At 35.2% G+C, this 26,380-nt stretch overlaps 2 protein-coding genes across 11 annotated transcripts in view; one reads left to right on the top strand and one right to left on the bottom strand.

The window, feature by feature from the left end:
• Positions 1–467: 467 nt before the first annotated feature.
• Positions 468–6,221, top strand: LOC108329920 (GATA transcription factor 24). 3 transcript variants are annotated; one of them, XM_052875856.1, is made up of 10 exons: positions 468–1,048; positions 2,395–2,481; positions 2,584–2,696; positions 2,869–2,979; positions 3,202–3,313; positions 3,798–3,860; positions 5,233–5,301; positions 5,385–5,459; positions 5,580–5,663; positions 5,844–6,221. In XM_052875856.1, exons 1-10 carry the CDS (start codon positions 794–796, stop codon positions 5,907–5,909), a joined length of 1,035 nt encoding a protein of 344 aa, XP_052731816.1. In that variant the 5' UTR covers positions 468–793; the 3' UTR covers positions 5,910–6,221. The 3 variants fall into 3 exon arrangements, with proteins under 3 accessions (XP_052731816.1, XP_017419794.1, XP_052731817.1); XM_017564305.2 differs by having other exon boundaries at positions 471–1,048; positions 2,563–2,696; XM_052875857.1 differs by having other exon boundaries at positions 785–1,010; positions 2,563–2,696.
• Positions 6,222–7,818: 1,597 nt separating this feature from the next.
• LOC108330752 (protein SABRE) overlaps positions 7,819–26,380 on the bottom strand; it is a 28,301-nt gene continuing 9,739 nt past the window's right edge. For 6 of the 8 annotated variants that reach the window (XM_017565281.2, XM_052875853.1, XM_052875854.1 and 3 more), the window contains 15 exons: positions 24,113–26,218; positions 21,771–23,610; positions 21,464–21,558; positions 19,527–19,883; positions 19,274–19,392; positions 18,712–18,961; positions 17,636–17,860; positions 16,829–16,968; positions 12,294–12,366; positions 11,675–11,776; positions 11,401–11,577; positions 10,864–11,211; positions 10,598–10,765; positions 10,014–10,386; positions 7,819–8,411 (listed from right to left, as the gene is read on the bottom strand). In XM_017565281.2, the coding sequence (XP_017420770.2) occupies positions 8,302–8,411; positions 10,014–10,386; positions 10,598–10,765; positions 10,864–11,211; positions 11,401–11,577; positions 11,675–11,776; positions 12,294–12,366; positions 16,829–16,968; positions 17,636–17,860; positions 18,712–18,961; positions 19,274–19,392; positions 19,527–19,883; positions 21,464–21,558; positions 21,771–23,610; positions 24,113–26,218 (6,483 nt within the window). In that variant the 3' untranslated portion in view covers positions 7,819–8,301. Of the gene's footprint in view, positions 8,412–10,013; positions 10,387–10,597; positions 10,766–10,863; positions 11,212–11,400; positions 11,578–11,674; positions 11,777–12,293; positions 12,367–12,985; positions 13,033–16,828; positions 16,969–17,635; positions 17,861–18,711; positions 18,962–19,273; positions 19,393–19,526; positions 19,884–21,463; positions 21,559–21,770; positions 23,611–24,112; positions 26,219–26,380 lie in introns of those variants that run through there. The other 2 variants (XR_008248247.1, XR_008248248.1) reach the window with 2 other exon arrangements.

The raw sequence follows: 26,380 nt of genomic DNA, 5'->3' as shown, positions 1-26,380 counted from the left end.
AGAGAATCGAAGAGACCAACGAACCACAAAGCAGATTCCGATCCAACATCATAATATTGATTCCACGAACTATCTATAAATGGTTGTTTCCCACTTCCAATAATGCTCAGACCACACCATCTCACGTTACATCATCACTCATATTCACTGCTAAAAAAATCACAACATTCTACACTCTTTTAATGCCTTCTTTTGGAATCTCAAACACAGATTTTTGTCAAGGTATAGTTAATAAATTTAATATGAAAAAATTAACAAGTCTTTTTCTTTTAGTTAATTTTCTTAAAATTTAACATATGAACAAAAATAAAGCTTAAAAAATGTTATTTGTTAATAAATGTGTAACTAACTTATTTTGGCGTATTATTTGAGCAATTATTAAGTGCCTAACCTATTGTCTATGAATGAGTAGAGGTGACGTGAGATGGGAGCTACACTGCTCTGCGAACCGTTAACTCGAGAAGAAGTACCTACACCCTACAACCGTACGCCTTCCCACAACGGATAACTAACTACAACTTTCATTTCATCTTTTCTTATATACTTACTCTCTTCAACAAACAATAACAACAACACCACACACGCTGACGCCGTCAAACCAAATTTCACTCTCCTTTTCAGTGCGTGCCTTTCACCAAACACGCCCTTTCTTCTCCTCTCTCTGTCTCTCTCTCTCCAGATCTTTGCTCTCTCCATTTTTCTGTCCTTCTTCCTAACTCAATTTCCCTCACGTAAACCATGCTCCACCGCTTCACAAATTAGGGTTTCTGCTGTCCGACACGTGGGGGAATCGATGGCGTCACTCAATCCGCAGCCTCTGCAGTTCCAGCACCCTGCGATACCCGTCGGCGACGACGGTGACAGTGACGCCGCTGATGATGATGCTATGGATGAGTTGGAGGATGCGCATGTTACTTCAGTGAACGTCGTTGCTAATGCTGCCAGTGCCTACCAAGAACCGCTGCCTGCTATGCCTTCCAGAACTAGCGAGCTCACTCTTTCTTTCGAGGGTGAGGTTTATGTCTTTCCCGCAGTCACTCCTCAGAAGGTGATTCTATTTATATAAATAATATACATAGACATACATATATACATATACATATATACATATATACATACGTATATATATATATATATATATATATATATATATATATATATATATATAAATTTCTTGGAATGTTCTCAAGCTTCAAAGCTTTTTTTTTATTATGCTATGGTTCGTCGTTTTGTTGACACAATTCATTGCGATTGGTTTGGGTCATGTAGGTTTTTTGGTAAATTTAACAAATTGAGGAGCGGGGAGTTTTGGTAAATGTTAGGATTGTAAAGAAAAAGTAAATAACACAAAGGTTAAATAAAATTACATGCTCAGTGGTTTTCGGATTGGCAATATTCCTATAGAATTTCTTTCAAAGCAGAGATAATGAAACCGTAGACACAGAATCAAGTAAAATTCCATCAACGATATAATTTTATGTAATTAATGGTATGTATTTTGCTGTAAGGGGGATGTGTGGGCTATGTCTTGGTTTTTGTCATGATTAAAGAAAGATTTATAAAGCATGGGTGAATTAGAAATGTGCTGCAGAGTTGGATTGTTTACAATCTGTTAGTATTAATCTATTGAAGGATAAGCAGTTTGGAAAGGCTTAAGCTTAGTATTGGGAACGGTATAAATTTAGCCTCTAGCTTAGGCTTCACCATTTTGGGTATTGCATTGTACCTAGACTTAATTGCATCAGCCAAACGATATAGTACTGCAATTTTTCTTAAGTAGAATGTAGTGAGTTATAAACTGTAATTACCAAAATAAATTGAGTTCCTATCGGGGATACTTTTAAGGATTTGAAATTTTAAGATAATATCACAGAGGCCTTATAAAATAAATTAAACCCCCTTCTAAAATATTATGGGATGAGGTCATTTATCTCACTAAATGATGCGTGTCCAGTTAGAGTTCGGTGAAGTGTTTAGTGAGTCTCAAATGAATTTTAACCAATAAAAGAATATATTTTATTCATAGTCCTCTTGAGTCTTAAGCCTAAGTAGTGTCCGTATTCCGAGTCAACTAATGATAGCAACTTGAGTAATGTATATGGGGTGCATAAGTTTCATATGGTGGAAAATTTAGTATTTAGTTCTCACTTCTTAGTTGTTAGATTTTGAGGATGAATTCTCCAAATAGGTGCTTGTCAATTGATATTAGAGCTAATCTAACAACTGATAGTAATTGTTAAGCTAACTATTGTAGACTGGTTCAAATTTCTGATCATTTCAAACAATTGATGGGAGATCGAAACCGGCATTTAAATTAAATTAAACCAATGTACTGTTCAACTCTTCGAAAGAATGGCTAAGAGAAATGCTTGGTGACCAAATTTTACATTGCAGGTTCAAGCCGTCTTGCTGCTTTTGGGAGGACGTGATGTGCACGCAGGTGTGCCTGCTGTTGAACTACCATTTGATCAAAGTAACAGGGTAATGTATATATATCTACTTAACGAGATCAGCTTGATATCATTTTAGGCTTTCATTTGAGTACTTTACTAAATTCTCTAGGGTATGGGTGATACTCCGAAGCTTTCGAACCTTTCACGAAGAATAGCATCCTTGGTCAGATTCCGCGAGAAACGAAAGGAAAGATGTTTTGACAAGAAAATTAGGTATACTGTGAGAAAAGAGGTGGCACAGAGGTAAATAAAATTTCAATTGCACCCATTTCACCTAAATTATGAGATGACCTTTTTTCCAATGAAAATTGACTTGGTTGTGATAATAATATCAGGTTGTTTCTGAAGTTTAATGTGTTCTTTTATATTTATAATTTTTTTGTGTTCTGTTTTTGTTGTCTTTTGCTCTTGTTAGGATGCATAGGAAGAATGGGCAGTTTGCATCCTTGAAAGAAAGCCCAGGTTCATCTAACTGGGATTCTGCCCGGAGTTCTGCTCAAGATGGCACTTCTCATTCTGAATCTGTGTGAGTTTTAAAGCTTGAGTTTCCTACACACACACACACACACACACACATATATATATATATATATATATATATATATATATATATATATATATATATATATATATATATATATATATATATATATTATTTTATCAGTGTTGTGGTTCTTTGCGTGTGTATTTTTATTCCATTTTCGTAAACATTAATTATTCACGCTCCTTGCTTTTTCATGTCTTCTAGACGCAGATGTCACCATTGTGGTGTCACTGAAAATAATACTCCTGCAATGCGTCGGGGGCCAGCTGGACCAAGGACTTTATGTAATGCATGCGGCCTTATGTGGGCAAACAAGGTTAAGTTTGGTTGTGATCAAATGCTTGGTGTGAACTTGAACATCTGTACTTTATTTTAAGTACAACGACAAAATTGCTTTCCTCTAAATGAAGTCAGCTAGCTACATGGATGAAATGATACTATCGTGTTGTGTTCAGAATGGCCATATAAGTTTAAAGTAGAATTATCAAAATCTGATTATAATATTTTTGTCCATAATGATATGGAAACTGTTCTGGATTTCTATAGCACCATTTTATTGTTCATGTTGTGGACTACGGTCCCAATGGTATAAGAACTAGCCGGAGCTTTATGGTCAATATAGCCTTTTGCCTCAGTGGCATGTTTCTGACCACATGACATCCGCTGGACAGAATATGTATTTTTTTCTCTTTCCTTGCATTCTCTTTGTTCCTTCTCATGAACTGCATCATCAATTTCATTAACTGTTTGCACTTTACAAATATCTTCATTTCCCTGAATCCACTTCTCAACTCTGACAGGGCACACTCAGAGATCTCAGCAAGGGAGGAAGAAATCTTTCTGTTGTTGAGCAAAGTGATCTGGTATGTAAGACAGAGCTTAATTTTCTTCCAATTTATTCTCTGATTGTAAATGCAAAGGAGATCGATTTTACTTATATTTTTAATTATCAGTTCCAAATGAAATGTTTCACTCATGGATCTGTTATTGGGTGTGAAATATCGAAGTTTTTTCTTGGTAAATATTTTGTGATGGGAAAATTAAATTCACTAGAGATAAAAAAAAAAGGTACAAGTAGGTGGAGGATAACGTAATATCTTAGTCGTTAGTCAAGTTACAGATGCTCTAAATTACGATTCAGTCACACTCCCTTAGTAACAAAGTCAAAGATCACCCGGTCAAAACCCCATTGGATAAGGTATCTTCATGAAACTTACCAGTTAAAGATTTCTGATTCCAATCAATAGTGTAAACAGTTGACATGATAATAAATTCCCTTATCTTGATGGAGTTAGTAATTATTTTAAAGAATTTAAAATGCTGAGTGAAATATGTTGTTTGCCTGATAATTTTTTGAAGAACATTTTTAAAATGTGGAATTATTTTAATTTTAATTATTTAAAAATTATAGAATTTAAATTCTATTAAAATAGTTAGAATTGGAAATGTTACACTTGTCTTTTATCTCACATCTATGTATTTTCATTCGCTTATCTCCTCTGTTTCTGTCCCCTCTCTTCTACGTTCTTTCCTCCGCTCTCCACTGATTCTCTTTCTTTTTCTCTCTTTTTTTTCCTTTCTCCGATCTCTCTCATTTGTCCTCTCTTCACTCTATCTTCTCTCCTCTCCCTTCTCTCTTCTTTTTTATCTATTTCAAAAGTGTCATATTTTTATTTTTAATTAATAAATACTATTACATATTAGCTTTTGTCATTAAATGTTTAAAATTAGTTAATATTTTATATTGAAATTTCAGTTATTTAAATATTTTTAATTTTTCTACACATACTAGAAATTAAGTTACCTATCCAAATTAAAAATTTAAGTTTAATACATTTAAAGTGATTTATCTGAATAAAATATTTGAAGAATATAAAATTTAATGTACAACAATTCAAATTTGTAAAATTTCTAAAAGCGACCTTGCTTTTTTTGTAAAATATTTATTACTCAACACTGTATAGCTGAATATGAATATTTGGGTTAAAATTATTTCTAACCAGAAGCAGATCCATTTTGTTTTTCAATAGTTTCAAAACAACCTAATCCCCAATAAGGGTGAAAAACCAACTTATTAGTTTGAATTAGGTTGTTTTGATTGGTTTTACGACAGTAATTCGTTTCAACAGCCTTACCTGAAAGTCTTTGCGGTGCATATATCTTCCTTTCAGTTGCATTGCAGTTCTACTATATGTACATTGGTGGTTTACTCATCAACGTGCGTGGAATTTTCAGGATATTCCTATTGATGTCAAGCCTACTTCTGTTATTGAAAGAGAATTGTCCGGCATCCATGATGAGCAAGTAGAATCTTTTACATATTGCAAATTCATTTTCGACAGTACACATTTTTTTTCCTTTTTATGAACTTTTCATGGGGTATGCAGGGTAGTTCTGAAGATCCGTCCAAGTCCAACACAGGTGATGGCTCTAGTGGTCATGCAGTAAACCCTAGTGATGAGGTAGTTTTAAATATCTCTCTATATTACACACACATATATATAGGTATTGAGAAAATGAAAGCATATAATGAATTCCTATGATGCTTGTCTTAATGGGTATTGGGGTGATTTCTTGCTCAGGAATTGCCTGAAACTGCAGACCACTTTACGAATGCTCCGCCATTAGTAGGACTTGTTCATTCTTCAAGGAATGACACTGAACAGGTATTCACAACCCTACACAATTGTAAGGGCGACTTCATCTGAGTTCAAATGGAGCCCCACTTTACCAATGAAAGTTATAAAATGGAGCCAATTATACATTTGTAAATACACGAGTTTTTTATATTACTCATAACATGCATTTCAGTAGCAATTTCTTATGAGGTTCATTTTGATCTTCAGGAACCTCTGGTTGAACTTTCTAATCCTTCAGATACAGACATTGACATTCCAGGAAACTTTGATTAGAAGGTACTAAGTGATTCATTACGTTGGGGGGTTTTATATAATGGTCCCTCTGTAGTATATTGTTGATGAGATCTAGAAGCAGTGATACATACCAGAAATAATTAGGAAGTTCGGGGTTATGACTAATTGTAGCCCTCGGAAAGGGGAAACTGAAATGATTACGGATTAGCAAATGTCAAGAAGCTCTGCTATTCCGGCCTAACATTGGGTAGTCTGTGACATTGATGCTGGTATAGGTGCCAAACATTGTTTGTGTATATGTTATAATGTGATTTTCCTTCAGTGTTTATATAATAAAATATTCATTAGTCAGGCCTGTGTTAATAAAATTGCTCTCTACATGCTCCTGACTATAATAATTTCATTGAGATCAAAGCTCTGCAACCCTGATTTTAGAGATGAAATTTCGGTGATATGGTCTGCCACTCAAGAATGGGTATTTGAACGTCAACGCAGCGGTGTGCTAATTAGGACCTTCAGGCAAGTTTAGGTTTGTGATGTCGACTCTTGGTGAGACCATTTGAATGTTATAATTAGCACAGATAGACTTGTTCCAGATGTACATATACATATAAAATAAATATTAATCATCGTCTTCTCAATGTTCTTCCAGACACATGTTATCAATATTGCCACTGCTGTCATCTGCGTATCTAATAATATATACCATGTATAGTTATGTTAAAATAAAGTTGTTAGAATTTCAAGTCAATTAACCCTTGTTTAAGTTATTTAAAACTAATTGTTGCCACAGTATGTGTTAAGTTCCGAAACTGAATTTATAGGGCTTATAGGTGTTACAGGAGAACTAGTATATTTAACTACTTTTACAAAACTATTACTCTCTTCCTCCCATTATCTGTCTTTTGTAATAAGAGAACACAGATTTCAAAATAAAGGTCATTTTTAATGTAATATTAATTATTTTTTCCATTTGTATCCCTAATAATATTTATACTTGACAAAAATACTATAAATAAATTAACAATGTTACATTTAATTTTGTAAAATGGTTATTTTTTTTATCTATTTACTAGTTATTTTTTTAGTTAGTGCATAGAATACTTAAGATAACATTTACTAGATAACAAAGGAAATATTTAAAAAAGTTTTATTTTTTTCTAATATTTAATATTATTATAAAACATTCTATATAGAAAGTGAACGATATTTATGACTTCTTTATTTATGATTTCTTATTTTCTTTTTTTATCGAGATATTTAAGCTTTTTGGTTGATATATTGCGTTTATTCATATTTCATTGCGTTTCGAAATTCTTCTGTTAAATTCCCACTTTTCTGTCTGCAGCATATTTTCAAACATAAAACAAAATTTTAAAAGAAATCACAAGTTTTTCAAAGGTCACAATTTGCAGGTCACAATCGGAAGAGCAACCTTTTCTTTACGGTGAATTGACTTTTATTCTATAATCTCCAACAAAATCAAGATTGAAATCGACGCTTCTTTGTCCATTTTTCTTTTTCGTTGTTTATAAAGACAGTAGCTATGGCGGCGTTTGGGTGAAGCGACAACGCCGTGGCCTCCTTGAGTTCTTCAAGTTCATCTAATTCAAGGAATGCAACTTGCGGTACATGGTTTCCGTTGAGTTGTAAATTGTAATTTCAGCGAATTTTAGAAATAAAAAGTCTATATTAAAATTTTATACTTTATTCACAATTAATTTTTGAGAAAATAACATATAATGCATCTCAGGATGTTGCTTTTGCATCTTATAAGATCCCTCATTTGAACTGCGTTTTTCAGAAATTGTTTTACATTTAGAAACAAATAGAACGTGACCAAAAGCATTAAGATAGCAGAAAGGTAATGCCTTCTTTGTATCGGTTTGATATCATCCTGCTGCTCGGTACTTTCTACAGAGGCCTTAATCCTTTGAATTCTAAAATGTGTAAAGGAAGATATTGCTTTTATTCTATTTTTCAAAATATAATCAAATGTATGTACATAATGATGTCAACCTCTAAAGCTCCTATTTGCTAATAAATTAAGAAGCCAAAAATTGCACATTGAACAGAAGCTACAGGAATATACAACCCGAAAACAACGCAAGAGATGAAGAAAAGGGTCCTCACCGGTCACTGAAGTTGTGGACACGAATAGAAATGTTAGATGTGCGATTGATGTTGCATAGAAGATGAAAGCGAGGCTCTTTTTCACCGATGACTTGGGTTTGCCACAGAAAATACACAACAGTATATCGAGTCCAAAGTTCACTTTCCATTCCAATCGGCCTTGGACAAGATGTCTAGCTTTCAACCCAACTTCTTCTTAATAGATATATCCTCTCTCACGCTCTTGTATAGTGAGTACTTTAAGAATTAAGCGTCGTGCTCAGCAGACAAGTAAGAAATCCTTCATATGACAACATTTCTATTCATGAAAATCTTCGTAGGGTGAGGATCCACTTGAAGAATCACTGTCAAATGGAGTTGTCTCTCGTGGCGACGATGGTAGTGATTCTCTTTGTTGTGAAGATGAACCTGCAAGTGATGCAAAACTTCATTCCTCAAGTAATCAAAGTGACATGCAGTCGATAAGCAGATAAAAAAGAGGAGGAAGTCAAAATACACAACACAGCTTTGAATAGCTAACTTTCAAGCCTTCCCAAGTCTTTTAAGATAATTTTAGTTTGTTGTAAATGTTGGGTTCCAATGGCCAGAATAATCTTGAAAGTAACGGTATTCAATCAACTAAAGTATTCCTTCTATCTATCTAATATTTTAGTTTTATCAAAATACTTGTAATTTTAGAAAACCAAAACAATTCATTATTTTTGTTGCCTATTTTCAGTAGCTCCACTAAATACTTTCGGATTCATAATTACATTCTAACTCCTTTAGTAAGAATAATTTTGTTGAAGACAAATATCAATCCAATATAGGGGGAGGAAAGTAATTTAGAATACATACAAGTGTAATTCATATTATTTTTCATTCTGATTATTCATACGAAAATTATCACGAGAGCGACTACCATTAGTTAGCAATGATGAGCAATCCAACAGTAATAGAGAAATGAATGAAGTTAGAAGAACCCATTATGCTTTTACTTAAATGAAGCAAACAACCTAAAGGATAGGAATTGATCCAGAGAGAGGAGGAAAAAGAATAAAAAAGAGGAGCCTAAACTTTGCACATTAGGATCACAGCAGAGAGGCATCACAGGTTTAGCAAGCTTCCCATGCAGTGCACCTAAGTTTTGTTGAAAGGAGAATTAGGACCTTCAATTTTTTAGCATACTTAAGTCCTATTCAGAACCCACTCAATTTCTTAATCATCACAGTTCCTCCTCAACAAACTGTATTTGGAAAAATTAAACCTCACTACAAAGCAAGTACTCTGTTTGGATACCTGTACTCTACAATTAACAAAATTATTACAGATGGATTTTTAGACCACGGATTTCTTTCTTCCAAGGTGTTATGGGCAGGCCAAGTTCAGCAACAGTAGCCCATCTATTTTACACTGTAAGTCATCTAATTTAAATGGTTATTATGTGAAGGGATTCTTGATAACACATGGCATTTTCGTTTCGTTCATAGTGGAGCAGTTTCTCCTCGCTTGTGCAAAAAGATTTGGAAGACTGTCATCTGTTTGGGTTTTGGGCGTAGGCCTTGTATTGTTTAGCGGTTGACTTCAAATAAGAAAACATCAATTAAAAAATGATCTTGACCAGAGTACAAAATTATGTTCATGGCTATTCTTTAAATTGTAAAGCAAACTTACTTGGAGAGTGCCAATACATTCAAATGTCTTTCAATTATGCTAGTTTTGGGATTGGGTTGTGCTTATGGCTTTTCTTTGGTGCTTTAATGATAGTTTTGTCCAGAGAATTTATATTACTTATATGTAGACATACCACTTTATTGCATCCTTTCCTTGATCCATTTTAGTTTGTTTTCTTTTTCTTTTTCTCTTTGGAGTGGGATTTCTTATTAAGTTTTTGTTCATACCTAATACTTTCTCCCCTTTCTTTCAAAATTATATATTCTTCTAAACGAAATCCAACAAACAACCATGAAACAAATCAATATTAAGTACACAAAAACAATAAAATTAACAGCATAAAAGCGACAAACAAACCTTTTTGTCCTCTCGAACGGAACTTCTTAGTGTGCCTCCTAATAAGTTCCTTGGCTCTCGTGATCGTGAGCTGCCGAGCAAAAGGCGAGAAATCCACATCACTTTCGCTCCAATCACCTTGAAAATCATTATCTGCTTCACCCCTCATAGTTCTGAGCACAAATGCCTTTGCCTTGCGGCGTTGAGTATTGAACAATCCTCTAATGGATGTTACAAATCCATCACCTGCACCATCACTTGGACGCTTAGGCCACGATGGTGGATATTGATCAGATTTTCCTGTCTGCCCTTCATTGTCACTAAAGTTAAGATCAATTTCAGGAACACCAGCACCAGTATGTTGACTCTGGCCTTTGTCTTTAAATTTCCTACCCTACATAATCATTTAAAAGAAACATATTGAAAAGATTTAGTAGAACAGCTAAAGTTGCCATAAAATGGGCCTCCATTCTGTTAAGTTACTGCAACCACATAAATTTGAAGTGGTTGGTAAAAACTTCATACGGGAATGAAAAGGAAAAGAACGAGGTTGTACATGAGTATCAACAAAATGAAAGGATAGAGGAAACTGAGTCATTCATTACCTGCATTCCAGTTACAGACTTTAGGACTCCCCAGATGATGTGTTTCTTAACTCGTGAGAAGAGTCTTCGCCAAGTTCCAGTAAACTCAGTTCGATGAAATTGATCCATCAGTAATTTAAGATCATTTACAACAAATCGCTGCCCTTCATATGTAACCAATAACTCAACCTGCAAGAAATAATCGATGACATTTAGCTTCAATTTGAATTTCTCCACCAGAAGTAATGATAGACAACAATTTAACAAAGTAGGCCAAAATGATCAACCTGGCTAATTTTTATGTTGTGAAACTCCATCATCTTTCGTGGCCTAGATCTCTTCTCTTCATGAGACTTGGCCACCTTTTTTTCTTCATGAGATGAACGACCACCTTTCACACCTTTGGAATCTTTTGATTTATTCTTAGCTGCTTCATCTTGTTGCTTGGTAGAACCATATTGGCCATTTTTTGAGGAAGAGAAGCTTTGTAACACAAGCTCATTAGCTACAGATTCTGCCACAGTCTCTTCCCAAGTTCTGTCAAAAGATGATGTCCTTCTCAACTCGGGGGTTGAACCAGTTCCAGTACCATTACCAGTACCAGAGTTTGCTTTGGCATTTTGTGTTTTTGATGCCTACAAGCAGGTTTCATAAATTCCTTGAGAAAAATATATCATCTGAAATAAAGAAATTGGGAACACAGGAAAATAATAAACTATTTTCTTCCTTAGCTCTCCATCACTGGAGACCAATGTTAGCATCTGCAGATATTATTAATAATCTGACCTGAGAACCATGTCTTAGACCATCAATCAAATACTCACTTGAGCTGAGTCAACATGGACTGAAGGTTGACTTGTGGGAAATAGCATTGCAGATATGCCAGACTTGGATGGGGCCTCATACTCTTTTGTTGAATGACTGCTTGAAGCAGAAGCTTCAAGAAGTGAACCTTTCTTTACACGCCTTGCACCAGCAGTGGTTGAAACCTTCCAAACCTCCTGTAAAAATAACTACTATTTTAACTCTACAGTTTTCCTGCTAACTTAGCCTTGGTTTTCGGAGATATATTATTTGAAATTAGTATCCTAAACTAACCTGTCGACGTTGTGAATCTTGTTCTTCTTCTGGGAAGAAATACTCCCACATCATTCTGTACATTGTCTCTGTTAAATGAATCTTAAGGGGATAAATCTCCACCTATATTGAAAAGTAAGTTCAAGTAAGAAACGAACTGAACCAATTCAGACATTCCAAACAAACCTTTCAACAGTAATAGCAAGTTTAGTTTCAGATTCTTAAAACACAATGCATATCAAAAAATGTTTGGTCCTTGATATTTACATTACTCTCACTGAAATTGCTGTTCAATATGAAGTTCACATTGCTATAGTTTATTCAAAGAAAGGTACATCACGGGCATGTTTATAGAAAGACCTCCATTGATATGAGATAACCAGGCCACTAATGCACCATATTAAAAATTCCTTCTCATACTAATGCCCGACCAGAGTGCAAAAACATTTTGATACTGACTAGGCAGTATTATATTATCTTCAGATCTACTTTAGATAAGTATGACACACGGCTTCTATTTTAACCAATGAGACCACCAAAGAAATAGCAAGAAAAAACACAAATTTGGATAAGAATGGATTCTATTTCTCTGCTTGATGTTCTGGGTTTACGGTTGCCAAAAACCTATAGAAATTATTACCTCAAAAAGTTCAAGGGGAGAATTTCCATCCTTTGGAGCTCCTTGCCGTGCATCCACTCGTAGCATCACTTTTCTGAAAAAGAAGTTCAAGCACATGGTCATGCAATACAGTATTGCAACAAATACAGCAAGATTTAATACGCATTTCCTAACCTTTAAAAATACATATACATTTTTTTAGCATGAACACATCAGAGAGCCACACCCAAAATGAACTACATCAGAGTCAAACATACAGCAAATGTAATGGGGCTGAATTTGCCCACTTTTAGAGTTTGAATTGAATCCAAAACATAAAGTTCTTGTATACACACTACGTGAATGGTAGGAAATCCCACACCAAATGATACCAAATAACACAAAATAACAATAGCATGTATTCATATTCAATGGACTAGATAGTCACAACTGTGAAAGCCATCCTGAATTGGTATCACTTATCTTATTATATAACACTATACTGCACCTAACAATTTGAAAACTGCAATAGAGTAACTGCACCTAAACAAATTGTCCAAAAGTACAGGACATTTTTCCCTACTTTAGGCAGATCCACCCTATATAATTCAGCTAACAGTAAATCTAACTACGAAATGGTTCATGCAACTCATCACAATAGAGGTCTATTCTCTTGGAAAGTATTTGAACAAAAAATATAACATAGATATAAGAATGATGAAGCTTTTACACACCCCTTTTCCTCCATAAAAAATGCCAAATGAAGAGGAACACTCCTGACCTGTTGTATTTGCAGACATATAAAACTATATCATGACCACAAGCACAACAAATGGGTGAAGAAAGAGAGAGACAAGGATGGAGTTGAATCAGAATCTCTATCAAAATTGAAACATGACCTATCTCAGTGATTCAAACATATTACATATATAAATGTAAAGATGCAGTTATTCTACTGGATGCCAGTTAATTATCAGTTTTTCTGCTATGATTAGTTTGTCACTCTCTTCTTGAGCCCATATATGTTCAGCTTGTATCTTTTTCTCATTCAGTGCAACAATAATCCATTGGTTTTCTGTTAATATAATTTTTTTTCATACCTAAAACTCCGATATGGTATCGTGAGCTAGGAATTGTTCTGCAATTCCTTCCCTTCTGTCTCCCAACATTTTCATAATTCGATAGCTGAAAAACTTGATGATTCCAAATATTTTTAGTGAAAACAAGAAGTTGAAACTGTCATAAAGTCTAATAGACTTTCATCGATTTGTTGTAAACCCAGTGGTTCCTCCTCACTTTCTTTCAAATGATGACCATGCTTTTGGAGAAATAAACCCAACTTATGAAGAATGGGAAGTCCAAGATCAAAACTTGCTTACTTAGAATCTACGCTTTCAAAGTCAATCTTGTCTCATGTCCCTGGATCTGTCCACTTGTATAAGATGTGGGAACAAATTTATGACCACTTCTTCACCCAAATCAAGGCATTCACACGATCTACCTGCCATCTCTCTTGACAACAAAACTATGCGTGAGTTATTGGGAAAAAATAAATCCATTGCTGAACTTGCTGGAATTGGAAGTTCCGTGGATGAATATGTTGAAGCTGTTCCTAAAGGTCTCCCACAGTAACTTGCTCCAGTAATTTCTGTCATTAAAAGTAAATTTGAAATACCTCCAACAATGGAAGTTGAAGCTTTTCTTCTTGCCCATGAATCTAGAAGTAACAGATTTCAGAAGAAAACATGCCCTCCTTTGGTAAATTATTGACAATTATATGTGAACCCTAACTCTTCAATCTCCCAGTATCACAGCAATGATGCTCGTTGAAGTTTCAGTCAACCACCTTTTTCTGAACAGTGTTTGTGGCCATGGTGGTCGGATTTGCTAACTTCCAATCCCAGATTTGCTTCAAATATGGTCACACTACTAATATTTGTTACTATTGTGTAAATTCATCCTATCAACCTAATGAATATCTTCTTCTATATGATCCTATTATGAATCAACCGCTGATGTACTTTACTAATCAGTCTCGGCTCACTTCTAAATCAAACACCTCGGGTAATCCCACTACTACAAGAAATCAACATCAGCCTAGTACTAACCAAGTTGTCCCAAGTGCCATCATAGCCAACTCATAGGTGTAACTCCAACTGGATACCTGATTCAGGAGCCTCATTCCATGACAGGGAACCACAAAACATACAACAGTTTTGCAACTTTGAGGGCCCGGATTTATATTGGTAAAGGTGAAGGTCTGAAAGTTCAAGGTTCTGGTTCTTCATGTTTCAAAACCACTACTAATCCTAACTTCTCTCTTTACTTACACAATTTGATGCATGTACCTTCAATTACCAAAAACTAATTAAGTGTCAGAAAATCTGCCCGTGATAATTTGAGTATTTTTCCTCACTATTGTACTATTAAACCTCAGGCAACTTCTTTGATTCATTGTTGGAACCAACGCCTTCTTCTTTATCTCAAGCTTCAAGATTGTTCATCTCAAGCTATGTCAAAGATTCCTCAACTCGTTACAGCAACTACTTCTAGTTCAGTTGTTAATAACAATTTCGTAATGGCCAAATTGCCTAAGTCTAGCAATATGTGGCATGTTGAAAACTGTATTCAATCATTGCTAAAAAAATCCGACTAATAAAACCTGGATTTCTGTATATCCTGTTGTGTAGCGAAAACTCAGTCTCCCTTCCTCTCCTTCTGAAACTATAATTCACCCTTTGAGTTGATCCTTAGTGATCTTTGGACCCTTCACATATTTCATCCACCAATGGTCATTTGTTGATGCCTTTTCATGATTTACTTGCCTTTATCCTTTAAAACTTAAATTTGACACCCTTGCTTTTTTTCAGAATTTTAAGTCTATGGTTGAACTACAGTCTACCAAAATTAACAAGTATTTAAACTGATTGGGGTGGGGGCTGAATTCAGGTTCCTTTACCTATTTCTTGCCACTTATGCCATAACACACAGATGTATTTGTCCTCATTCTCACCACCAATTTGGTATTGTCAAAGAAAACACAGGCACATAGCCGCATTATTATTAACATTCTTACATCATGCCTCTATTCCTCTAAAATTTTGGGACACTGACTCTAATATTGTTGTCTACTTAATCAATAGATTGCCTACTGCTTCGTTGCAATTTAATGTCTTGAATCAACTATCTTTCTGACAAGACTCTTGTGATGACTCAGTAAATATAAAAGATACCTTTTGCATAAAACAAATAACTGAAGCTCAACCTATATAATCTCCTATGGTCTTATCCTGCAAACTATCTAAAACAAGATCAGATTTATTTTCTGATCCTACTGTATACATCAGTAGTTGGAGCTTTGCAATATGCTACTCTTACAAGACCTAATATCAATTTTGATGTCAACAAAGTCAGTCAATTCATATGATATCCTTTGGACACTCATTGGAGAGAAGTTAAAAGAATCCTAAGATACCTTAAGGGCACTCTTTCCCAAGGTCTTCAAATACAACTAGCCTATGTATCTCAACCCTTTTCTATCACGGCCCTGTGTGATGCTGATAGAAAGTCTGCTACTGGATCTGCAATATTTTTGGGACCTAATCTCATTTCTTGGTGGTCCTGCAAGCAGCATGTCATTACCATATCAAGCACTGAAGCTGAATATCACAGCTTCGCGCAATCTTTAACAGATATTATCGGATTCAAGCTCTTTTGAAAGAATGGCATATTTCTTCATCCACTCTTGTCATGCTCAGCAGCAATCAAAGTGTTGTTGTTATAGTAAACAACCCTGTTTTTCACTCTAAAACGAAGTACGTGGAGATTTCTGTTTTTTGTGTTTGTGATCAAGTGTTATCCAAACTTGAAGTTTATCATATTCCTATCTAGGATCAGTGGGCAGATATTCTAACCAAGCCTCTTTCTTCTGACCGTTTTGTACTTCTTTGACATAACTTGATCTGCAGGATTTTTCGTGTAAGAATCCTTCCCCTTTTGTTTGAGGCGGATATTAGAGAATAAATGTAAACATTCAGTTATTCAACTGGATGTCAGCTAGTTATCTGTTTTTCTGCTTCGATTAGTTTATCACTGTTGTAACCTTTTCTTGAGCCTATATATGTTCAGCTTGTATCTTCTTTCTCATTCAGTGCAATAATAATCCATTCTTCTTCTATTAATCTTTTCTCTGTTTTCTCTCATACCTAAAACTCCAATAAAATGAAGCATAACTATTAAAACCGGACATTGCATTAGAATTTGTAAGATCACTGGTTCAGACTTCCAGGTGGAGCAAATAAGCCGTAAGAACCAGTCCAAAGTGAGTAAGAACTGATGTGGAAAACCAGTTAAACCACTTTGATTTTCATTATTTATAATGAATATTTTTATATTGAGCTTATAATATGAACCTCAAGTAAATTAAAAGTCTACCTAACTTAATTTTTTACAATATATATTTTTATTTGTTGACATATTATATAAAATTAAAAAAAGTTTGTACAGCATGGCAACAAATATCACAATAACACCATAAGCACCAAGGAATTAAGAGAAACTCCACAAAAACTACATACTTTCCCCATTCAGATGGAGGATTCCATGCTGACAAAAGCATATCAGACTTGACATTAGGCAGGCAATTTCTGACAACAAAATATTTTGTTGTAAACCGAGCAATGCCGACATCCTTGTAATCCCGGTCAAAGTCATATATCTAGTATTTGGCAACATGAAACATAATCAGTTTAACCAACCAAATTGTGACCAAAAAGAAATGAACAAAAATAGATACAAAACAAATTGCTAGCAACGACCCACCATTCTCAAGCAAAGGAGCAAAGATAAGAAACAAAAACTAAACTAGAAAAGACTAATGTTTTTTTTTCCATTGTCCAAAATAGCACTTAATGATAAAACATTCAATGGCTTACTAAGGTATAAGGAAAGCGTCAATCATGTACAAATGCCTTTTATATCATCTAGTCTAGGGAAAATTTTGTCTGAGCCCGGTGTTTGGAAAATCTTTTCACTAGAAAGAATCACCTTTTATAAAAGCTCTCTCAGGAAGCTGACATAAAACGGAATTATTTCTCTAAAATTACCTAAATCAAACACATGTCAAAGCAAGAAACTTTAAATTTAGAATCTACTTAATTGATATATATATATATATATATATATATATATATATATATATATATATATATATACACACACACACACATATATATATTAACTTAGTAAGAAAAACATGATACATAGTAGAACTGATATTGAGAAAACATTGGGTACTTGTGAGATGCAAATTTAACGTGGATTCAGTAAATTTTGTAAGGACACATATAAAGAAGAGAGCACAGGGTTCAGAAAATAATTCTTACCATGTCATTAATCTCAGCCTCAGCAAAGGATTTACCATCAACAAGCATGCTCCAAACAACTTTATTAATTTGCAAAGATATGCGCATAGCATAGGAAGGACTTTTATTCTTCTCCTTCTCTGTTAGTCGTAGTTGGGCAGCTTTTTGAAAAGCCATCCTTAATGAGGCGGATGCTGCCTTTCTAGATTTTTGAGCAATTACAAGTTCTCTCTTCAGTCCCTGGACCTGCCAGTGTCGACTATTGTTGATTAGGTACACACTTCTGTGATTTGTCATATACTGAAATATGTATATAAAATAATAATATATACATGTCAAAATTATATCACAAACATAACAGTAGAATGAATTTACCTGTGAAAACCTAGCTTTCCCCAAATGCCAATAGAAAACGAAACATCATTTGTTCTGTTATAGTTTTTACTATTGTGAATGGTGTAATCATGTATTGGAAAGTTGGAATACTATTGTGACTAACTCGGTTAGACACAGATAGTTAGGTTTCAGGTTCTCTAACGGTGCTGCTACAAAATAGCTGAACTCATCCTTGATTATATTGGCAAATTCCTTTTCAGAATGCAATACAATTTCTCTTTTTTTCTCTCAATACCAATATTTCCACTCCTTAAAACGGGGATTGGAAGCAAAGCCCCAATGAGTAAAACATAAGCTTTGATGGGAAAACCCTGACTATATAGCCATACATGAACAAACTAGACTAGAAAAGCATATAGTCACCTTCAAAAAGTATGTGACTTAAAAAAATTCACGAGTTGATTTTTCATGTCACATCTACTGAAGATTTATTCCTCTTATTAGTAATACACGTGCATATATATGCATGCATACATACATACATACATACATATATATATATATATATATCAAAAGAATATTAACTAGCTCTCCTCCCAACAATCTTTAATTTATTAACAGCTAAAATTCAACCTCTAATTTCTATATATATATATATGTATGTATCTAAGACCAGAATATTCAGGAACAAGATTTTATGCTATAAATAAAATTACCTAGTCACATCAATTAGAAGTTTTTTAAAAACATTCATTTCTTACCAGCAAAGATCTTCCACCAGATATCATCCATAAGTCGCTTTCCTTTTCTGGATGTGGTTCCACACAAGGATCACACCAAAGAGACAATTTTCGAATATCATCAAGAAGCAACCTTTGTTCCCTCTCTGTTTTTTCAAGGCTTATTTTTGCAAGTTCCACCTCTTCAACACCATCAGGAACCACCTCATCTGCTTCCTCTTCAACATCCTCATCATCTTCTGCAGGAAAGGATAAGCTACTTTTTCGAGGCCTGCATTGTATAGTACACTGATTTAGTTTGAACATCAAGGACTTCGCTAAATTTCTTAACAGGATAAAAGGGATGACATCTTGAATAAATATCACATAAGTCAACTAACTATAATATCTAAATTGAAATGGTACCTATGAATTAAAAGCAAAAGATTGATTTAAACATCTTAATGAAGAGTGAATTTAAAAAGATAACGATGGTGGCATTTATATCAATAAGGAGTGAATCACAAAATGAACGAGTGTTTGGAGTAGGTAAATTGACAAAAATGTAATAGAATGAGTGCAAGCACAGTAAATTTGTCCTTACTTTGGAAGGCGTGCAAATAGAAGATTGGTCAATACATCCAGCATGACTTGAAACTGGCGTGATGTCATTGTTGCCTCTATATCATGAGAATTAAATGTGAGCTCCTTCAAAGGCTTTACCTGCAGTAGTTTAAAAAAAATAAAGTGTATTGACCACATCCATGATAAATGACATCTGAGGAAAAAGTGTATTTATTAAGGGGAAAACGTTACACATATACATGTTCACAGAAATAAAGTCTAGAACAACTCACCTTCAATTCTGGAGTTCCCCCTTTGTGCCTTGTATACCGAAAATACATACTACAAGGCATAAAAACTCTTTCAAGAAGAGCCCCCGTACGCATTACCTTCGGAGAGCTTCTAAGAATTTTGGGAAGCCACTGCAATCCAGCACCTGGATCAACATCCGTTGGTGCAACATGAGCCTGCACATGCTCCAACATGACAGAGAATTCCATTCTTTTCCATGTCATTTCAGGTTGGTACTCATTAATAGGAACATCTTTCGATACAAGTGCTTGCTCAATTATCTCATAACCAACATGAAAGACTGAATGAAATGACCGAGCTAAAACTTGGCCTCTTACTGCAGCGAGCAAAAATCTACCCTGCTTGACAAAAAAAATTGATGTTTTAAAAAGAATGAGTAATGCCCACAGTATCAGTAAAAGAATAAAGAAAATTAAAATAAAGAAGTACCAATGCGTAAAACAAGTAACAATCTATTGGAGTATAGTTGTAATGTCACTAACTCTGTTAGTAATAGATATGGCATATTCAGAGAAAATGAAGACAGGGTGAAAGATTCCATTATTGATGAGAATAAGAGAAGAAAAAATATCTACAGTCAAGATTGAGAAGAGTGTTGAGGAAGATGACTGGTGCAGAACAGCCTAAAAACTGAAATTCAGTCAGTGTAGGAAGTCACCTACTACAAAGACTACAGTGAACATTGTACCCCAAAATACTGACACACACCTTATTGATAAATATCCTTTTTTACTATAAAAATGTAGCAAAGACAAATAAGAAATATTCCCCATCATAAAAATGCAAGCGAAATATAGAAAAGACAGACAATTTAGCCAATCCATATCTCAAACAAGTATCACAAGAAAGTTATTCTTGTTTCTGTTTCTCTTAATCTGACTCAAGCACCAATGTTGAATTCAGTTTCTCATCATGATGAAGAAACTGCTGCCACAATGACTCAAAAATGTGCAAAATCAAGAGCAGGGGCTCATGTCACTAGTTTTTGCGGTTCCTCTTCATTTTGTGGTGGTTACAGCTCCAGTTAGAGGTCATGATTGTAGCTGTGGAGGAAGCTTTCCTCTGCTATCATTGGCATGATTATAATTATCAGCCTCCCATTCAAGGCAATTTTTACTTAAATTCTCAAAAAATTTCAAATCAGCCTTATCAAGGAAATTTTCATCTCTTCCCTCAACACCAACACTTGGCTCCAGCTCCTCTATATCCTCCAGCCAGCTAACTATTGTCTTCCTTCACAACAATTAGAGGACCCACCTACTACTATGATAACCAAAAACAGAGAAAATTTGCTACCTACTCCCGACCTTCAGAATTCCAATTCCAATTGATTCCCTGACTTTGGTGCTTCCATCCATGTTACTAGAGATAGTCAAGATATTCATCAAAATGTTCCTTATAAAGGTCCTGAACAAATTTACATTGGTAATGATCAAGGTTTGCCAAGTCAATCCTCCAGATCTTCCTACTTTTTCTGCTCCTGATAATCCTAACATTTCTTCAGTACTTCATGATTTACTTCATGATCCTACTGTTACTAAAATTCTTATCAGTGTTAGTAAATTTGCTAAGGACAATTCTGTTTATTTGAATCCCATGCTAATCTGTTTTGTTAAATCTTGCGTTGGTTCAAAGATGTGTTGGGCCTGATGATCGCTATGCTTTTCCTAATCTGTGGATTAAAACTTCTCCTTCCAGCCCCATGTCACATGCTAAATTTTCCATTTCCATATTGGCAAAGCTCAGATAATTCCTTCTTCCTTATCTCAATCTGTTTGTCATTTTCCTCTTAAACTTGATTATATTGACTTACAAGAACATAAAATGAAAAGGGACCAAAAAAAGGAATTTAATTAAAAAAAACGGAACGTGAAACAACAGAAAACCAAAAGATAAAAATATGTTGTTTTATACTGACATTTGCATCCTCTGAGTGAAGATTAAACTGTGGCTCGATAACATTCACCATGAAATGTCTAGTCCCATCTAAATCATCCGAGTTCTCTTTTCTGACTGCCAACACAACAAAATGTGCAAAATAATTAAACTCCGTAAAAAAGTACTTAGTGCTCAACAATAATCATGCAAGAAACAATGTTGTCTGTCATAGCAGAAGCCATATTTTAACTATATATTTATCATATACGTTTATCTAGCCTCTGATATATTTTGAATGTCAAAAATGATAGCAGTTAACAAAAATTCTCAAAAGAAAATGGGCATACCAGATGGCAAGTTGTCCACTTTAACTGAATTTGGCGAAGATGTGAGTGGTCCAGGAGTACTCACATGCTGAAAAAAAGACTTGGAAATTTTACCAGTTGGAGGGCCCTTAGAAACATCATTCTGATCAAAATCAGTATCACGGCGTTGTTTGTTTTCCTCAAGTAATTTTCTCTGTGCATACTGCTGGGAAGGAGAAGGCTTGGCTGGTTCAAAGGCTTTGGACAGACCACCAACCCAAGCCCAAACAGCATCTCTGTTTCCAATAGTCCACAAAAGCTTCAGACCATACACAAACACACTCTGACAATCATCAGCTACTACCACATTGTTACCATCATCATCACTTAGGTCCGATCGCATATGATCATCTGTTTCACTCCCATTTTCATACCCAGACTGTGTATGCGTCATCTCAACACTTCTTCTTCCTGCTTCTTGCCAATGTAATAACCTAGCAGGATCAGCCTTTGGAGATTGTCTTCTGATGGTGAAGTAATCAGAGGATAATAGAAATCCATCATCACAATTTTTTTCATTCATGTAACCCTTTTCACTAGGAACTTTGTCAATGGATGAAGATTGAGAACTTTTCAGTATCATGTTAACTACTTTAGCAACACTAGCACATTCTTCTTTGTTTATGAAAGCCTTTAGCATATGAAGATCAAGACCTTGGTAGACAAGATCAAGAATATCACGCTTGCTTTCAAAAGTATACTTTTGCTTGCCCCTACTGTAACACAGTTCATATTTCAGTTTCGTCATTGCAAAGGTCAGTCCTCTCGCCGGATCATCATCATCTAGAGGCATGTTCTTTATACAGGCTGGTGTGGCATCTAGACGGAGCATAAATTCAGTCATCACTTTATCTAATGAAAGATTGCCAGATCTGGTAATTCTTGGAATACCAAAACGAGGCCAACGAGAAAAGCTGCGCAGCTTATGTGGAGGAATGTAGTTCAAACTCCAGAACTTTAGAATCCATGCTAGATCATGAGCTCCAAAGTTAAATGTTGGGGACAGTGGTGAAAGATTCTGGGAAGTTTGAAAATTATCAAATGCAGTAGCATCACCATCAATATCCCTAGAAATGGAAGATGAGGATTCTTTTTGTGATGGAGGAGGAAAGGGTCTAAGAGAGAAGTTCCATCGAAGGGAAAGTGAAGTGGATCTGAAGGGATCAAATACTTTATCACGAGGTTTGCCCTCAGCTGGAAGTGCAAATAAATAATGATTCATAGGATCTTCAGAATCACAATCCCAGTCCATTGTAACTTCAAGAGTAAAGACAGGAGCTTCCAGAAATGCACCTGAGACACCTGCTGGAATTTTAATGCCTCGTCTGTTAGCCAAACTCTCCAAACTACTCAACAAAATCTTAAAATCTTTGGCAGAAACAAAAACACGACCATCAGACTGGTGCATTTCCATAGAGTTGGTCACAATTTGAAGTTTGTCAACCTTTTCATAAGGATCTGTACTTGCTAAAACATTCCATTTTGATTCAGAAAACATTAACGATATTCTTCCATGGATATAATTTCTCATGTCATCCCACCATGGCAAACTCCGCTCCTTTTTGGGTGGCAGAATAAGTGGCCCAGGATTCCTTAAACTTAGATTAGCCCTCCGAAGTGCTACGGTGAAAGCATAACTAACATCAGCAAAAGCTGGTTCATAACCCACCCCAAATGACACCTCACCTTTCTGGAAATGTATGGGCAAGTCCGAGTATGTCTTCAAGGGTGGAGTAGTACCACTAGCTGATCGAAGCATACGAACTTTTCTCCATCTCCCAACATAGACATCTTGATATATTTGAGGCTGAAAGCTAGTTGCCTAGTTGAAATAAATGAATAAATAAATGAAAACGAAATGGAAATACTATCATGTTTATTATAGCATGAGAATGATCCCCCAAAAAAGGGTAAAATAATTCAGTTTGAGTAACAGCAAAAATAAATTAAGAACACTTAAAAATTATTATTGAAATACATGTAAGCAAAGAATAACCAAATAACACATGTATGCCCAAAGGTTTGAAAAATGCAACAATAATAAGGTCCTATTAAGGTACAGGAAACAAAATGTTCTGCCATGATTGAGTAACAGGAAACAAAATGTTCTGCCATGCTTGAGTAACAGGAAACAAAATGTTCTGCCATGCTTGAGTAACAGGAAACATGTATCCCACATTCAATGAACTATTTATACACCCCTTCTGTACAATAACAGGACCTTATTAACGAAAGAATAATCAGAAGAAGCAATTACCATAAACATGAAAAAAAAACATTGCGTATTTAGAATGATGGTGGACAATGAGATTTCTTAAACTTACCTGCTGAGCCAATACAAGATGGCCTTCACATTTACCAGAACTTCCAGAGAAAAGAGGAAATGTGTAATTCCGAAGCTTAACTACAAGAGAACCTGTATTTAAGAGAATATTTGTCCCATAAAGTCGGGAAAATGGTATATTGTTTTCACGAATGACAGGATCAAGCTTCTTCAGAACCTCAATTATCCCAACATCTCCACCATCAATTTTTTTCAAGCTTACATCTAAATCTAAAGCAGATATTGAAAGAAGAGATGTCCTTGAAGTACTAGGTCTGAAACCAGATTGAAAATCATCCACACAAGCACCAGACCCTTCCGACAACACAAGATTTTGGCATGCCTGGTAATATGATCGAAATGATCGTTTATAAATTTCCTCCCTCATGGATTCAATAGTAGAAGAATCTTTTACATCAACCTCAACATTATTAAAAGAAATTTTTCTTTCTTGAGAAGAACTACCGGTGTCAGTTGATTTGGAACCTTGTTTTGGCTTCGATATAAATTCATCTAGAAAGTTCAACCGAATAGCTAACTCGGCAGCTTCTTTCTTCAGAAGCTGATAGTGTTCATCAAACCATCCCTGGATTGGTTCCTCTTCAATATCAGCAGTTAGCTTGCGTATGCAAAATTTTATGCTTCCAAATTGTACGGAGCTAGGTTTCTTAACTTTAGAGACCTCTTTCTTTACAGGAAAAATCAATTTTTTCTTGGCAGCAATTATGAGCTTCAAACCTCGCAACATATCTTCGATGACATCATCAATGGCACGCAATTGCAATCTGTATGGCATGATAATGTGAAAATCAAGACCTTGGACTACAAAATCCCATCTTGTGACATGCCCTTTTACCTCAGATGCATTTGCAGAAACACTAGGAATTCGGGAAATTTGCATCCTACTACTCTTGAAGACTCTAGCTCCATTAAAACTAAGCAGAAGTCCTTCAAGGAGTACTCCTATACGAGCATTCTCAGAGAAAATTGATTGCACCTGAACCATGGCCTCAACTCCATCTCCCAGCCCAGCCGAAATACTTAATGTTTCTACATCAACAGCAAAAATAGATTCTTTCTTCTTCTGCTTTTCAAGGTACCCTGATCCAATAGCAGATTCTTTTTTCCAATTAGCATCTTGAACATGAGACAAATCTTCCATGTGTTCATTACCATGCTCCTGAAGCTTACTATTGTGTACAAGTAGCTTCAGCTGAAAAACAAGTTCAACTAGAGATAGATGTACGTCAGGGTCCCACCTTACAGTAATATCAGTAGCACTAAAAAGAGAACAGACAGCAATGTCTTTGAGACCACCTGAACGCTGTACAAATTTGGCATTTTGCATATCAAACAACGCCACGTTTGTTACTTTCCTATTTTCCTCCATGTATTCCTGATAGGCAGATTTGGCTCTCTCAAGTTCCATCTGGGTGGACTGTTTTTCTTTGTTCACACACAAACTAAATTGAAATATTTCAAGGGAGACAGAGTACTTCAGCTTCTGGTTTTCATTAGAAATAGTGGAGAATATATTTGCATTGCGTGGGGTACCATCTGCTGACACATTTATCAAAACTCTACCCCCTTGTGAGCCATAATTAACTCGCTTGGGATCTGGAACAACTGTAGTTTCCAAACCTGTCTCACCCCATACATGTACTGAACACCTTTCAAGATTGAATTTCAAAAACTGAGTTCCTTTACCAGAAGATTTTGCCAAACGACCCTGACTATGAGTCGACTTTTTCTTTGAAGCAGATAAGCTTTTCAATAGAGCTTGAAAAGATACAGCTGTTGACACAAGTGATTCTACACGCTTGAAAGTTAGACATACTGTCATACCAGTCACATCAACTGATAAACCTAGTCTACACCTAGGACCATCTCCTTCAGATGATTCCACATCCTTTTTCCCCCAATCCAAATTAACCTTCGCAATGTGCATAATAGAGCCACAATTTGATTCCACACCAAAAACACTTTCTTTCAAGCATTCTTGATATTCATCAGCTAGGTGAAGATTTAACTCTCCAAGTTCAGTGTGTACTGTAGTCCCCATATTTGAAATGTTGTTTGCAAACAAATGTGATGATTGTGAGCAACCCTAAATTTGGAAGCATTAAAACAAACGTTAACTTAACTATACAACTTGTATGAGTAAACTTAGGGGGCATAACCATAATAACTTCCAAAAAATCAATAATCAATAGACTTAGTAGAAAGGAATTTAAAATGCAAAGAAGAAAACCAAGCCAATATATTTCCA

The sequence above is a fragment of the Vigna angularis genome, chromosome 4 (genome assembly GCF_016808095.1).
Source record: "Vigna angularis cultivar LongXiaoDou No.4 chromosome 4, ASM1680809v1, whole genome shotgun sequence".
Taxonomy (NCBI): domain Eukaryota; kingdom Viridiplantae; phylum Streptophyta; class Magnoliopsida; order Fabales; family Fabaceae; genus Vigna; species Vigna angularis.
Note: the sequence above shows the minus strand (reverse complement) of the source record. Positions and strands in the feature narration are given on the sequence as shown.